At 43.5% G+C, this 16,838-nt stretch overlaps 1 protein-coding gene across 1 annotated transcript in view; it reads left to right on the top strand.

The window, feature by feature from the left end:
• The window catches only part of LOC117354627 (zinc finger protein 383-like), a 62,065-nt gene extending 58,531 nt beyond the window's left edge, over nt 1-3,534 (top strand). The window contains exon 7 of the mRNA XM_033932434.1: nt 997-3,534. Within this exon, the coding sequence (XP_033788325.1) occupies nt 997-2,558 (1,562 nt within the window). The 3' untranslated portion in view covers nt 2,559-3,534. The remainder of the gene's footprint in view (nt 1-996) is intronic.
• Nucleotides 3,535-16,838: the final 13,304 nt, after the last annotated feature.

The raw sequence follows: 16,838 nt of genomic DNA, 5'->3' as shown, positions 1-16,838 counted from the left end.
ACTCCAACTAATCCAGAACACCGCGGCCAAACTTATCTTCTCAAAAAACAAATTTGACCATGCCTCTCCACTCCTGTCCAAGCTGCACTGGCTTCCTGTCATCTCCAGGGTCCATTTTAAATGTGCCTGCTTAACCTTCAAGATGCTCCACGGCATCCTTCCACCTCTTATTCCTCTATCCTGGAATTCCTCAAATCCACTCTCCACCAGATCCACGCAAAAATTAAAACTATCCTTCCCCTCCTCAAAGGGTATCTCCCTCGTCGGTAAACTCGGGTCCTCCCTCCACTTCAGAATCGCTCAGCTCTGGAATAGTCTCCCTTCCCCTCTCCGCAACTTGAGCCCCCTTCTACCATTCCGTAAGCTTCTGAAGACTTGGCTCTTCTCCAAAATGTAACCCGTCCCCTCCCTATTATTATCACACCTAACCTCTCTCTTACTTACTTTTATAAACCCACTGGAGTTCCGTTGCTTCCTAACCATGTAAACCGTGTCGAGCTCCACCTGTTGGAGATGATGCGGTATATAAACCCAAGATTTAGATTAGATTAGATTAGATTAGATAGGAAGAATGCAAAAGTGGCATTGTGAGACTCAAAGGTGAAGGGGAGAAATATCTCCTCCTCTTCCCAAGAGATCCCACGGGCCTGTCCTACGCTTTCTTGAAGTGAGACAGTTTTTGTCTCTTTCACAAGTTCTTTCTGAAGGAGCAAAGAAGCATGCAGTAACCAGCTATTCATCAATTTCTCCTAGAAGAAAAACATAAAGATAGGGCTCAATGATTTCTTAACATATTTAAACTAAACTGCATTCATTACCTAACGATGTAGTATTAATGCAGATGTGTTGCCACAAATTTCTGGAACCCCATAAGTTATAGAAAAATCTTGTTGCCATTTCTGTACTTGGGAGTTTCTTATGAATGTTTGCATGCCAATCTAGAACCCATTTTTGTCTTCTAACACATCATTAATACTGTCTTATTCTAACTAACAGATCAGCAGATCACACAAGAAAGGGAGAGAGAAAAGAATCAAGGAGAACCGCCTGTAGAAATGGAACAAATCCAGAGACAATCACACAATGTCTTTGCAAACATTTCCCAGAGAAGTGAGAGGGTTAACGCAAGGAATTGTCAGCAGGGATCAGCAGATCAGACACACACTGCAGAGGACTCGCTGGACGGAGGCCCTGACTCTGAGAGAAATGACAGCGAGCTCATTAAAATCCCTGAGCAGCAGAGAGACCTCTCAAATAATACTGATCCAATATCGTCTAAACTTCACCAGGAAAAGGGGAAAGAAAAAAAAGACCAGAAAGAATTTGCAGGTACTGTATTTAGTAAGGGCCTCAGTTTTAGTTGTAATAAGTGTGATAAGAGCTTCCCCTTGTTTTCAGAGCTTGAAATGCACAAAAGAAGTCACACTAACGAGGCTCAAGTTACCTGTACTGAATGTAATAAAAGCTTCACTCGGCTTTCAGAACTCAAAATTCACCAGAGGATCCACATGGGAGCCAAACCATATACATGTACTGAGTGTAATAAAATGTTTATTCTGCTTTCAAATCTAAAAATTCACCAGATGATCCACATGAGAGACAAACCATATACGTGTACTGAGTGTAATAAAAGCTTCTCTCGGCTTTCAAATCTAAAAGTTCACGAGAGGATTCACATGAGAAACAAACCATATACATGTACTGAGTGTAATAAAAACTTCTCTCGGCTTTCAAATCTAAAAGATCACCAGAGGATTCACACGGGAGACAAACCATATGCATGTACCGAGTGTAATAAAAGCTTTACTCAGCTTTCAAATCTAAAAAGTCACCAGAGGATCCACACGGGAGACAAGCCATTTACATGTTCTGAGTGTAATAAAAGCTTCACTAAGCTTTCATGTCTAAAATTTCACCATAGGATCCATACGGGAGATAAACCATATATCTGTACCGAGTATAATCAAGGCTTCACTCAGCTTTCTGATTTAAAAAGACACCAGAATATCCACACGGAAGACAAAGCATTTACGTGTACTGAGTGTAATAAAAGCTTCACTCGGGTTTCAGGCCTAAAATGTCATCAGAGGATCCACACAGGAGCCAAACCATATACATGTACTGAGTGTAATAAAAGTTTTACTCAGCTTTCAACTCTAAAAACTCACCAGAAGAGTCACACAGGAGTCAAAGCATTCACATGTACGGAGTGTAATAAAAGCTTCACTCGGCTTTCAAATCTGAAATTTCACCATAGGATCCACAAGGGAGACAGGCCACATTCATGTACCGAGTTTAATAAAAGTGATCCAATAACTTCTAAACTCCACCAGGGGAAAGGAAACAAAGACCAGAAAGAATTGGTATGTACTGTATTTAATAGGGGTATCAGTTTTAGTTGTAATAAATGTGAGAAGAGCTTCCCCTTGTTTTCAGAGCTCGAACTACACAAACGTAGTCATGCTAAAGAGGCTCGACTTACGTGTACTGAGTGTAATAAAAGTTTCTTTTGGCTTTCCTCTCTAAAACGTCACCAAAAGACCCACACAGGAAACTAACCATTTAACTGTCCTGAGTGTAATAAAAGCTTCATTCTGCTTTCAAGTCTAAAAACTCCACATAGAATTCACAAGGGAGACAAGCCATTTACATGCACCGAATTTAAAAAAAGCTTCACACGCCTGCAGATCTAAAATTTCGCCAAATGATCCATGTGGGAGTCGAACCATTTTGAGTGTAATAAAAGCTTCACTCAGCGTACAAATTTAAAAGTTTATCAAACAATTCACAGAGGAGACAGACCCTTCAACTCTAAAAAGTCATCAACAGGAGAGACAAACCCTTTTCATGTAGTAACTGATAAAAGCTTCACTCAGCATTATCACTACTATGTTCTGAGGCTTTGCACCTTAAGCAATAATTTGTCTTTTTGATACATTGGGAGGAAAATTCACTAAAAGACCTACATGATGAAAGAAGTAGCTACGAAAACCTTGAAGATGGCTTAAAGTTGCAATTATCTACAATCAGTCACGGTACCACTGCATTCCTCATCTGCCTTCTGTCTCATCTTTAAGGCCATGATTCATCTAACTGCCAAGTGATAGTGAATATCTGATTTATTTTGACAACATTAATAGGGTCCAATCCGAGAGGTAGTTTGCAAGGTGCAGAAATGTGCATACAGCACTGATAACACAGTGACGCTAATAACTGAAAGCAGAGACAAAGGTCTTGGCAAAAGCAAAATGCAGCCGCCAAATCCACAGGTACCCAAGACCCGGTGGGCATTCTGTCCCCATGCTGTTCTCCAAGGCAATACCAAGAAGACTTAGAAAGGGAATTTCTCTGACGGGGCATGTGCAGTTACATGCACCTGACTTTTAGACTCAAGGATTTGCACCAACTGAGACTCCTAGACTTATCATTTCTATAGTGCTATATGCACTGCTGTACATCAAAACAGAGAAGAGACAGTCCCTGCCCAAAAGAGCTTACAATCTAGTCAAGACACACAAACTCTGCTCAGGTGGGGGAACTATAAACAGCTGTATTATGATGTCATCAAGAATACTGAGTGAGACCCAGATGCATTGTGATGTCACTGAGCATTCAGACAGCTTCTACTACTATTAATAATAATTTCCATAATGCTACTAGACAAGTGCAACACTGTACATCAAAACAGAGAAGAGACAGTCCCTGCTCAAAAGAGCTTACAGTCTAGTCAAGGCATATAAACTGGACAATAAGGTGTGTCAATACCTGGTGGTCAGGTGAGGGAACCATATACAGTTGCATTATGATGTCATCAAGAATTCCAAGTGTGACCCAGATGCATTGTGATATCACTGAGCATTCTGACAGCTTCTACTATTATTAATCACCTCTAAAGGGCTACTAGACATACATAGCACTGTACATCAAAACATAGAAGAGACAGTCCCTGCCCAAAAGAGCCTACAATCTAGTCAAGACAGACAAACTGGAAAAGAAGGTGCATCGATACATGGTGTTCAGGTGGGGGAATTACAGATAAGATAGATATTGGTGCTTAGCAGGTGAGTTGGAGTTTGGAATTGAAAGCAGCTTCAAAGAAGTGGGCTTTGAGTCTGGATATGAATACAGCCAGGCAGTTTGTTCCAGGCATACGGTGCAGCAAAGAAGAAGGGACGGAGTGTGGTTGGCCGTAGAGGAGAAGGGTACAGATAAGAGAGACTTACCCGATGGGCGGAGTGTGGGGAGAGAGGAGAGATACCGAGGAGCTGCGGAGCAAATACACTTGTAAGTCAATAAGAGGAGTTTGAACTGTATGTGGAAACGGATAGGGAGCCAATGAAGTGACTTGAAGAGAGGGGGTAATGTGGGTATAACGACATTGGCGAAATATGAGTCATGCAGCAGAGTTCTGAAGAGTTTGAAGGGGAGAAGGCCCATGAGAAGCAGGTTGCAGTAGTCTAGGCAAGAGGTGATGAGGGTCTTAGGAGTGTGATCAGAAAGGAAGGGTATGATTTTAGCAATATTGTAGAGAAAGCAGATGGAACGATCATGTATGGAGGCAAGCTGATTGGAGACAGAGCGGGCATTTCACAGGGCATATTGGCACACAAATGGCACCGTTCCTGGGACACCATCTTGCGGTGTCCCTCAGGGATCACCCCTTTCCCCTATTCTCTTTAACATCTATATGTCCTCCCTGAAACTCCTCCAATTATCCCCCCTTGAAATAATCTACACATATGCTGATGACATCCTTGTCCTTCTTGGGACAGACCAGAACCTCACCAACCTCCACGAGAACATTACAGCTTGCATAATGAGACTCCACTCCTGGTACAGATGAAATTGAATGAATCTAAACCAAAATTAATCTGTCTCGGCCCAAAATTAGAACACCTGCCCACCCTCTTCACACTACCTTCAGGCGCTGCACTGAAGCTTGAGTTCTCAAGCAAGGTCCTTGGCATCATTATCAATTCTTCCCTCTCCCTCAATGACCATCTCAACTCCTTGGCAAAATCATGCTTTTTCAGCCTCCACATGCTGAGGAAAGTAAGATCCTACTTTCGCCAACAACATTTTGCCGTCCTTGTCCAATCCATCATCCTCTCCAAACTAGACTACTGTAATGCCATTTACTTAAGCCTAACAAATAAAAAGTCTTCAAAGACTCGAGCTAATCCAGAACACTGCGGCCAAGTTGATCTTCGCAAAACGCAAATCTGACCATGTCTCCCCACTCCTGGCCAAACTTCACTGGCTCTCAGTGATTTCCAGAATCCATTTCAAATGCTCCTGCTTGGCTTTTAAAATCATTCATGGCATCCTTCCTCCCCTAATCCCACTATCTTATAACTCCTCGAGTCCTGACTCCACCAGACCTGCCCAAAGATATAAACTATCCTTCTCCTCTATACATGGTATTCTCTATGCGGGTAAACTGGGAAAATCCCTACTCTTCAAAATCACAGGTCTTTAGAACAACTTTACTATCCCGCTGCTGAACCTGGGCTCCCTCCAATTATTCCGTAAGCAACTGAAAACTTGGCTTTTCACTAAAATGTAATTCTCTCTTCCCCTGTACACAACCCCTACCCTTATTCTTCTCTTACTATATATAAGTTCATGTAAACCTTTTCCTTCTCTTCCTATATTTAAGTTCTTGTAAACCGTGCCGAGCTCCACATCTGTGGAGATGATGCGGTATATAAACTTAAGGTTTAGTTTAGTTTAGTTTAGAGACAGGCAGGGATGAGGAGGGAAGGAGGGGGACAGAAATAAGTTTGGTGTGATTCACACAAATAGGGTGGGAGTTGGTTGGGAGGACCAGGGTTGGGGTTGATATAACATAAAATTTTATTTGCATACCACAATACACTGTAAAGTTTGATTAGGTTAACAGGAATTAAGTAGAAGACCATATATGAGAGGTCAGGATACTAGGATCATGACAGGGTCAGATAAAATACAATTATGGTGTGATAATACGAGAAGAACTCAAGTAGCTTTCGAATACCAATGCAGATAGATGCGGAGACTAGAGAATGACACGGGGAGCGATCCCCGCAGGGAGCCGCGGCGTGGTGGCGGTTTGGCTGCGGGTTATGGAGACTCCATAGCCAAATCGCCGCAGACACGGGGACAAAAGTTTTCACCGCCCGCAAAAACGGTGAAAAGATTTGTCCCCGCAGGCCAATGTACCCCCTTCTAAGTACCGCTATTTACCTTGTCTTCACCGTGTGTCTTTGGTTCGGGACCGGGTGTTTGATTTTTTTTCCGGCGGCCATGTTTGTCTCCGCCATGTGGTCTGTCTCCTCCAACTCTCTACCCGACTTGCACGTTGCCGCATTGACTCCGCCCCCCAATATACTGGCTCCTCATTTGATTCGCGGCATCCCCTGCCGGCTCAAGAGCTGTGATCAGCTGATCAGGAAGAGGAGCTGTGCCTAGCGATTGCTCTGCTAAGCAAGTACAAGGCACAGCCCCTCTCCTCTTTTACCGTACAAACAGCATGCTAGTTGTGTGAGCATAGCCTGGTAAAAGGAAATCGCTCCCAACCCAGCATTTTTAACTGGAATTGATGGAGCTTTGTGCATCATACCCTTAGTATATTGAAATATGCTCACTATGCAATGACATGCCCACAGGGGGCTCGAATGGAACACACAGCAGTGCCATTCCCAGACCAGGAAATCAGCCATTTTCGGTAACCTGCAAATGCTTGGCCCTGATGCTTTCCCACCACCTTTAGGAGATATTTAATCCTTTATTTAATTGCAAAAATCCTGAATTACCATAGGAAAATCAGGACCCAATCATTTTTTTGCAGTCTGTTAAATGGACAGTACTATGCAGATCATGCAGTAACAGCCTTTTGTTCATTTCTGCACTGGAAAAAGGATCATTTCATATCCATGTGCAATGTTATTGCGGAGGGGGCCTGGTAATTAGAACCACGAGTCATCTGTTCTCTTCCCTCTAATACACACCTTGCTCCTTTTCGGTAAAGCCTTAAGTCAGCAAACCTTCCACAAAACGAGATTCATATATCACTGCCTGACATGGAACAAAAGGTAAATTGCATTGCTCAAGAAAAGCAGGAAAGGGAGACCTCAGAGAAAGAATAAATGTATGCTGCGGTGACGATGACGGGGCGGTGAATGGGGTAGCAGTGGCGGTGACGGAGCGGTGAAAGGGATGGCAGTGGCGGTGACGGGGCGGTGAAGGGAATGGCGGTGACGGGGCGGTGCAGAGGATGGTGGGCCGGGGACGGGGCGGTGACGGGGACAAATTTTTTCCCCGTGTCATTCTCTAGCGGAGACACAAAAGAAGGTGGCGAGAGAGGTGAGTAGGAGGAGGGGCAGGTAGTAAGAGCTTTTTCCATTGCCTTGATGTGTGAAACATGCACAAAGGGCACATGGTTTAATGCTCTAATAGGAATTTGTTGAACAAGTATGTTTTCAATTTTCACCTGAAATTCATGTATGACGAAGAAGATCCTATAATGGTGAGTAGTTCTCGACGGAGATGAGCTGCTTAATAGGATAGTAGTTTAGTCACGTAAGCTTTTTTAGGTTTTCCTTGCAGGGAGAGGTAGGCAAAAATGGAGTTGGAGTGCAAAAGGGGGGTGGGGGGGTGCGGTTAAACTCTAATACTTCTGTCATGTAGTTTTCACATGAAACAACCCAGTTTGAATAATGAGCGGGCCTCGATCGGGAGCCAGTACAGGTGCTTGTACTAAGGCGTGACATTGTCAGTTTTAGGCCGAAGATAAAGTGCACAGCTTTGTGCTGAATCGTCCAGAGTCTGTTGAAGTGTTTCTTTAGACCTGATATGTAAATGAAGTTGCAGTAGTCTAGCATGCTGAGGATTAGGGCTTGGCATAAGATTCAAGTGACCCCCACTTCAGATACTGCTAAAAGGTGGGTTTAAGCTTACTGGGGCTTAGGCAGGTGTCAGCATATAGCCCCCTAAGAGTTGCTCTTATTAGTTCCTTTTGCCAATAACTCTCTCTCAAAGGGCAGAGCTTTCTGGGATCTGGGTCTTGTCTGCAGGCTCCTATTTCTATCAGTGTGAGATCTTTTCCTGCTTGACTCCAAATGCAAATGAGGCTGTTTCGTATGGCCTGCGGGGAAAAGCCTATACCCAGCATAGGACTTCTTCATGCAGCTCTCTCTTTAAGGTGATTGGGCTGGTAGCAACTCTACCCCATCACAAGTTTGAAATCTAAGACTTTGAGTTTTGTGTGGCTGCCTTCCACGTCAGTTGTTATATCAAACCAAACCATTTGATGATCACTACCGCCCAAGTGGGCACCCACTCAGACATTAGAGACACTTTCCCCATTTGTGAACACCAGATGTGATATTGCTTTTTCCCTCGTCAATTCCTTCACCAATTGTCTGAGCAGAGCCCCTTGAAAGGCATCCACGATCTCCCTATTTCTTTCTGATTCTGTAGACAGAACTTTCCAGTCTGCATCCAGCAGGTGGAAATCACCCAGCAATTGCACCTTCCCTTTCTTTCTCAATGTTTGGACATCTGCAACAAGAACTTTATCAATTTGCTGCAATTGAGTCAGAGGTCTGTAGACGACACCCATGAAGATAGAAGTTCCACCTTCTGTTGTTGTTTTTTTCAAAGCAATCCATATTGCTTCTTCCTTTCCCCAGGCCTCCTGCATTTCAGTCGCTTGAAGATTGGTCTTTACCCAGAGAACTACTCCTCCACCTTAGAAACATAGAAAATGACGGCAGAAAAGGGCCACGGCCCATCTAGTCTGCCCACGCTAACGGCCCACCCCCTAACTACCTCCATGAAGAGATCCCACATGCCAATCCCATCTTTTCTTAAAATCTGGCACCTTGTCGACCATCTTTGCTCTTCTTAAAACATAGCCCTGTACGTTTGCGTAGAGGGTTTGTATGTTAAGCAATGGAATTTTAAAAGAATATTTGTGTTACTCATGTCATGAGTTTGATGTTTCCAAAGGCTTTCATGAAAAGTAATGTTTAAGGGTTCCTTTTACGAAAGTGCACTATACAACGCCCCGCGCGCTAACCCCATGCTACACGGAAAATACCAACGCCAGCTCTATGGAGGTGTTAGTATCTAGCATTGTCGCACTTTCGTAAAAGGAGCTCTAAGTGTTGCATTTATATTCAATTTTATTCTTATTTTCATTTTCTTCTTTAATTTTATACACCTGTGGTTTAACTAAGTGATACACCAAAATGTAAAAAAAAAAATATTAAAGTTGCATAACATTATTGATTTTGTGCTAAATGTATTTTAAGTATGTTTATGTTCATTATGTTTTTAGACTCCTGAAGCAGGTCGTTTGGCCGATACACGTATGTGTCGAGTCTTAATAGATATAATCAAAAGACTGACCACTGCAGTTTGATTTCACTGGTTTTCTTGCCTGTCTACCTGGGAGGGCAGCATAGGCAGCGGAACGGTGCTATGTTTGGGGGTGGGACCAGGAACTCCGCCCTAATGCATGACCTCTTACAAGCTCCCGAATCCCCCACCCACTTCCTTCCAGCGCTTTAGTTTTCAATCTTCAGCAGCCGCCACGTGGCGGCCACGAGCGTGCCTGCCCCCGGTGGTAGAATGAAGGGTTCTGGGGCAGGGTTACAGTTTGACGCTGCGCGGTGGCTGTGTGGCGCCTACAGCTTCAGTACCCTGAGGTTGTGTGTAGAGAATGACACGGTGGTTGTTACTCGCCAAAATGATGACCAAAAAAAAAGGTCACCACGAGTTCAGGGACAAGGCCATTCACCGCCCTGTGGAGCGGTGAATGGTAGCATGGGGCGGTGAACAAGTAGTGAACGCGTGGTGATGAGCGTTCGATCCGGCAGCCCACTCTCTCCCGCCGGCCGTTCATGCATCTCCCTCCCTCCCTCCTTTTCCCTTACCTTTTTTTCTTGAAACTGGCGATTTCTATAAGGCTACAAGCTGTATTACAGCCAGAGCCTTGAAGTCACGTCGCGTTGCCTGCTGGAAAAAGTCTCCTCTGACGCAACTTCTTGTTTCCGGTTGCATTGGAGGAGACTTTTCTAGCAGGCAACCCGACGCAACTTCAAGGCTCCGGCTGTAATACAGCTCGTAGCCTTATAGAAATCGCCAGTTTCAAGAAGAAAAGGTAAGGGAAAAGGAGGGAGGGAGGGAAATGCACGGCTGGCTGGCGGGAGGGAGCTGCTGGACCGCGTGAAGGGTCCTGGGGATGGGGGGATGGAGAGGAGAAGACGGGGATGGTGATGGGGCGGTGAAAGAGACAGAGGGGACAGTGACGGGGCAGTGAAGGGGACGGCAGAGACAGGGACGGGGCGATGCAGAGGATGGTGGTCCGGGGACGTGATGTGACAGAATTTTTCCCCGTGTCATTCTCTAGTTGTGGGTTCAAATCCCATACTGCTCCTTGTGACCCTGGGCAAGTTCCTTAATCCCCAGTTGCACCCAGGTACATTAGATAGAGGATCAGCCCATCAGGACAGCTAGGGACAAAGGCTTGAGTACCTGAATATAAACCACTTAGGTGGTATATTTATTTAAAAACATTTCTCAACTGCCTATTCCAAGACTTGCACAAACATCAAAGATTACAGATCATTCCATGTAAACAGTTGGTTCACAACTCTTCACAATACATTAATCCTGAAACCAGAATTAGGCTGAAAACATCTTTCATTGGAATGCTTCTATAAAAAGTGTAGTCTTGAGCATTTTCTTAAACTGCTGAATATCAGTCAGAGCTCTTTGCGGTCCAGTGAATTTGTTCCACAGCGTTACTCCTATGATGGAAATAGCCGAAGCTCTCGTAGTTTCATAATGCGCTTTTGAGAAGTCCATCAATGGCAATCGTATTGCATAAAATTAAACATAACACCGGGAGAAGGGTGGACGAGAGAGCTAAAGCCAGCGACCCTGTGGCCTTCCCTGTTACCGACGCCTATGGAGGGTAGCATCTCCTGTTCTTTTGTTGCATAGAGCAGAGAACACAGACACTGCCAAGAAGAGAATGCTTTAGGGCAGCAATATGTTCCTTTTTAAATCGCTTTGTTATGTGCCCAGGAAAGGAGGAGGGAGAATCGAGCAAATCAAGTCAGCTGGGCTTAGGAGAGGCGAATAAGCCCTTGATATCAGAGTCCCCGCTACCAGGAAGAGACCTGGTGTAAATGCCATCCTTAAATTAGGAAGTCAAGGAGTGGAAATGTCCAAAATCGACTCGGATGTATTTCACAAACATCCTTTATTTCATCACACATGTACATGTTTCAGCCAAGATGGCTTGCCTCAGGAGTCTGACAAATCACGTGGTTGATAGAAAGAGAGTGGTCCACATAAAGACAAAACTATGGAAAATTGGAAGCTTCGTACTGAATGCTGGAGCACAGTCAATTCCACGTGCTCCAGCATTCAGTACGAGTCATTGAGTTACTTGTGTGATGAAATAAAGGATCCGAGTCCACCAGTCTGTTTTGGACATTTCCACTCCTTGCGTTTGTGGATTTGAATCTCCTGTGTTATATGTCCTTAAACTAGGCACAGATGAGGTGAATTCTGTAACAGTGCGTACAAAGTTATGCAAAACTCATGACCCACCTATGCCTTTTCCATGGACAAGCCCCCTTTTCAGATCCACTCACAAGAATATAGGCACGTGTTGTTATACCCTAGCAAGAAACACACATAAATTCTAATTGTTGCCCAAATTACTGGCCACTGATTGGTTCATTATTCAGTTAAATTGCATGTAGAAATTGGAAAAACAAGCAAAAACTACAGACAGTGTACAAGATGCAGGCAAAATTTATTGTACCAAATTAAAATGCAGTGATATAAAACCTTTTTACCAACCAAGGGACCCGACACAGTCCGAGTTTCGGACAACATGCCTTCGTCAGGGGTCCATGGTAAATAAGGTATAAAATATACCGCAAAAATTGAAGGTAACAACAATTCGCCAAGAATTGCTGCCAGAAGTGAAGCGTCTCAAAAGTGTAGAAATTGGAAGCTCACCCAAATTTCTGCGTGTAATTATGAACAATAATGCCCCTTAGTAAAATACTCAGAAATTTCCTTCCACTCCTGTGCACACAAAGCAATATATAATAATAATAATAACTTTATTCTTATATACCGCCAACAATCTTGCGACTTCTAGGCAGTTTACAATGAAGAGAAACTGTACAGACAGCGAATTACAGAGTATAGCATTGAACATCTAGTGATAGTAACAGGAGAGTTACAGGGTCTGTGTATTACACGGTTTCACAATGAGTAGCATTATACAGTCGACGATATTCAGAGCATAAGTAGGAGAAGAGAAAGGAGATTGCGCTTTGAGTTACAAAGGTGCAAGACTGCGAAAGGTGAAAAAGATAACATAAGATGTTGATGAGAAGTAAGTTGTTAACTTGGTACATTTGAACGAAGGACGGGTGCCAGTGGGAAAAACTGGTAACAATTAAAGATAGAAATTTTGGCAGAAGAGGGTAGATGGACTCCTTGGGATGGGAGGAGGCTCCAATTTTAGGGGAGAAGTCTGGTTAGGTTATAAATTTCTTAAACAAGGTGGTTTTTAGTTCTTTCCTAAAGATACTATATGATTCTCTGGCGGCATCAGTGAAGTAGCCTGTCCAAGTTTGCAGTCTACCTGCTTGGAATTTGAATGTTCTATCAAAGAAGGTGCGATATCTACAGCCTATGATATTTGGGTAGGTAAAGAGGTTACGGTTTCTGGTAGGCCTAATAGAGGAGTGGAATTCGAAGTGAGGTAGTAGGTAGCTGGGGGCCAGTCCCCAGATTAGTTTATAGCAGAGGCAGGAGAATTTGAATAGAATTCGTGCTTCAATTGGTAACCAATGAAGGAGTTTGTAGAATGGACTAACATGATTGCTCTTCTTTAGTCCAAATATTAGACGGCCGTATTTTGAACTATTCTCAGTTTTCTCACATTTTTTTTAGGTATTCCCAAGTAGACAATGTTACAGTAGTCCAGGGTGGATAAAATCAGTGATTGTACCAATATTCTGAAGGATAGTGGGTCGAAGTATTTTTTTATATTTTTTTTAACCATACTTTTTAGTAAAGTATGTTAAAGCTAATTTGAACATTCGTATTATCTGTCACAGAAGTCCAAATTTTGCATTGGATTCACTAAAGCTCTTAGGACTCCTTTTACTCCTAACTCCCACTTACTTGTAAAGTGTCCAGAGCAATTCACCTTCTACTCCCAAAAGTTATCCAACTTTCACTCTGCAAAAGCATCTCTTATCTTACCGGCTCCCTGTCTCTCTGCCTTCATCTTTCTCCGGGGTAAAAGCTTTCGGCAATTCTTTTTTGAAGGCTCAAGTGGCTGCAGACACTCTGTCATCCCAAGGCCCCTCCCATGGGGGACTTCACTGATTAAATTCCAGTTCTCTTATTATGTTCAGCCTGTCTTTTCACGTTTTCAAATTACAAATTTTTTTAGCGAAGTAGTTGGCTAGGTTTGCAGCAGAGGGTGGGAGATCTGCATGGGAACGTTTATGTAGTTCAATGTCAAATAGGGAATTGACTATTCTGAAGAGTTCTTTCCTGTTCAGTGAAGGAGAGTTGATTGTTTGAGAGTAATAGTTGAAACACTTTTCTTTAATCATTCTTTTGTACTCTTTAACTTTTAATCGCCAAGTATATCTGTCTTTATCTTTACCTGTTTTGCACCAAATTCTTTCTAATTTACGTACTTCTCATTTTAATGCTGATAGGTTGGCATCATACCAGCTGGCTGATGATCGGTGGCTTTTTTAACGTATTTTTAATGGCGCGATTTCATCCAGTACCTGATTGCTGAAATTTGTCCATCCTGGGATGAAATCTGGGTTTAAGTCAGGGATGGATGTTAAGCTATAGTGTACCCAGAATTCCACTGGGTTTAGTTGTCCTCTTGTCTATATCATTTTGTCTTTGTGATTGTTCCTTGGTTTCCTTTTTGTTTTGTTTTTAGCCAGTGTAATTTAAAATTACATAGAAGGTGGTCTGACCAGGTGGTGTTAGCCCAGGTTTCACCTTTAAGACTTACACTGGGGCTAGTTGGGGCATTGGAAAAAAATGTGATCAGATCTAAGTGGTGACCTTTCTTGTGGGTTTTTGTCGGAGGTGGTTTGGAGAAGCGTAGAGATGAGAGGAAGGAAAGCAGATCTGCGACATTAGAATTTTCTTCCTGTTCGAGGTGTAGGTTGACATTGTCGGCGAGGAGATTGTAGGTGCCTGGCTACTGAGTTAGTGAGGAGGAATTCGTAGAGATCTTCTTTAGCTAGGTTCCATTTGTTAGAGGGGGGGGTGTAGAATACTGTAAGGAACAAGTTATCTTTACAGTCCTCTTTGGATATTTTGCAGGTGAGAATTTCCAATTCATTGGTAAGTTTAGAGTCGAGTGTTTGAAATTGAAAGTGGTCTCGGAGGATTATTGCTAAACCACCTCCTCTTTTAGAGTTTCTTGATAGAGGAATTATTTTGTAATTTGAAGGTAGTAAATCACCTATGATAGCGTCCTGATTGGAAATAAGCCATGTTTCAGTTAAAAGTAGGATGTCTAGGTGGGTTTCTTCTAGCCAATCTTTGACCAATTGAGCTTTGTTCCTGACCAAGCGAATGTTCAGGTATGCACCAGAAATAGTGAGGTGTTCTGAGGGTGTTGAGGGTTCAGAACATTGTAAGTTTTTTAGGAGTCATTTTCTTTTGTGCAGTGGTCTAGAGGAGTGTCGGGTGGCATTGACCACGGCGATTGGGAATGGACCTGTTTCCATGCAGTCATGGAGGATATGGGGGGGGGGCGAAGTAATTTTTCAGGCCCAGTGATTCTACCTCATGTGAAGTAGGTTGGGATAAGTTAAAATGATAAGGCTTTGGAGATCCAGTTTCTCGTGCCTAATAGGTAGAGAAGGAGGAGGGCTACAAGCTTTCCTGTGAAATCGGTCATGATGGCCCTGGGAGTAAACAGAGGAATTAAAGAGAAAGGGGCTGAGTAACCCGCTGATCAAGAGGAAGAGGAGCAGGCTATAGTCTTTGACCTCGGGGCCGCCGCATAAGCGGACTGCTGGGCACGATGGACCACTGGTCTGACCCAGCAGCAGCAATTCTTATGTTCTCTCTGCAAAATAGAAATAACTAAGCAGATGGGGTATCCCAAAGCCCTGGCAGCTGAAGACTTCTTCCTTCAGTCCATTAGCTAGAACTCTCTAAGCTCTGCAGCTGGTGGCAGCTCGGGGACACTGCTGCTGGTTGCAGGGCTTGGAGATTTCTGGATGCCAGACCAGAGAAGGTGGCCTTCAACTGGAAGTGCTATCGGATCCTCACCAGCAAGGGAGGTGGCTAATTTTAGGAGATTCTGGGCCCAGGACCCCTTGCTGAGTTGAATTTCTTGGGGTTCCCACTTGTATAAGCTACTAGCTCAGTAGCTCAGGATCTGCAACTTGCTGGCTATTTGCAGGAGCTGGATTGGCTCTCTCATTGTTAAGTCTCGCATTATATTCACTCTTTAGATCAGGGGTGTCAAATGTCGGTCCTCCAGGGCCGCAATCCAGTCGGGTTTTCAGGATTTCCTTAATGAATATGCAGATCTATTTGCATGCACTGCTTTCATTGTATGCTAATAGATCTCATGCATATTCATTGGGGAAATCCTGAAAAACCTGACTGGATTGCGGCCCTCGAGGACCGAAATTTGACACTCTTGCTTTAGATGCTAATACTTTGAATGAGTTCATGGCCGACATCGTTCAGGAAAACCTCCCCTTGTCTCGACAGACCAAGCCAGCTTGACAGAAGCCTGGCCAATTCACAAGACTGGGAAGCCCATCACATGGTTAGATTAATTTGCTGGACAAATCTGATAGTTAAGAACAATTAGCACTCCCACCCCTCTCTTCATGAGCGAGACAAACTAAGAGTTATTGGGGGGGGTGAGGGTTGAAGACAATGGGACAAGTTATGTAACTCTGAGCCCGTCTTCCCCCGAACCAGCCGGGGAACAGATAAAAGCCTGCAGCGTGAACGGCGCGCTGCTGTTCAGCGCAACCGAGTCCACTTGATAAGTACAATTATCTTAATTTTATAAGTCTAACAATATGAAATACTATTAACAGGCAGAACGTACTAGACTAGAAATTCAAACTCGATACCGGATTACATGTGCAGTTACGCTTTTAGCCAAATACGACAGAAGAATTGTAATGAACTTTGAAAGTCTGACTAAAATGAACTTCTATTAGTCAACAGAATGTACTAGGTTCAGAAATTCTACTAGTTGACAGAATGTACTCGATTAGAAATATGGCAGCAGAACTTTGAAAGTTAGATTAATGTGAACTTCTATTGATTGACAGAATGTTCTAGATTAGAACTATTATTAGTTGACAGAATGTACTAGATTTGATCAGAATTTCAAATCCATACTGAATTATTATGTGCATCAACGTCTTAGCCAAAATGGCAGCATAACAACTCCTACTCAAAAAAGTGAACTAATACAAAGTAACACTAAACATCTAACTAACATAAAGACCAATAACGGGTAGAATCTAGTAGAATAGAAATTCAATCTTCCTGCTGAACTTCACAGGCATTTTCAGATTCAACCAAAATGGCAGCTGTAACTAGAGAATGACACGGGGAAAAAATCTGTCCCCGTCACCGCCCCGTCCCCGGCCCACCATCCTCTGCACCGCCCCGTCACCGCCATCCCTTTCACCGCCCCTGCCATCCCATTCACCGCCCCGTCACCGTCCCCCGACTAAACTGATAAAAGGTATGGAAAATTTTTCATACGCTGACAGGTTAAAAATGCTGGG

This window comes from Geotrypetes seraphini, chromosome 2 (assembly GCF_902459505.1).
Source record: "Geotrypetes seraphini chromosome 2, aGeoSer1.1, whole genome shotgun sequence".
NCBI lineage: Eukaryota > Metazoa > Chordata > Amphibia > Gymnophiona > Dermophiidae > Geotrypetes > Geotrypetes seraphini.
Note: the sequence above shows the minus strand (reverse complement) of the source record. Positions and strands in the feature narration are given on the sequence as shown.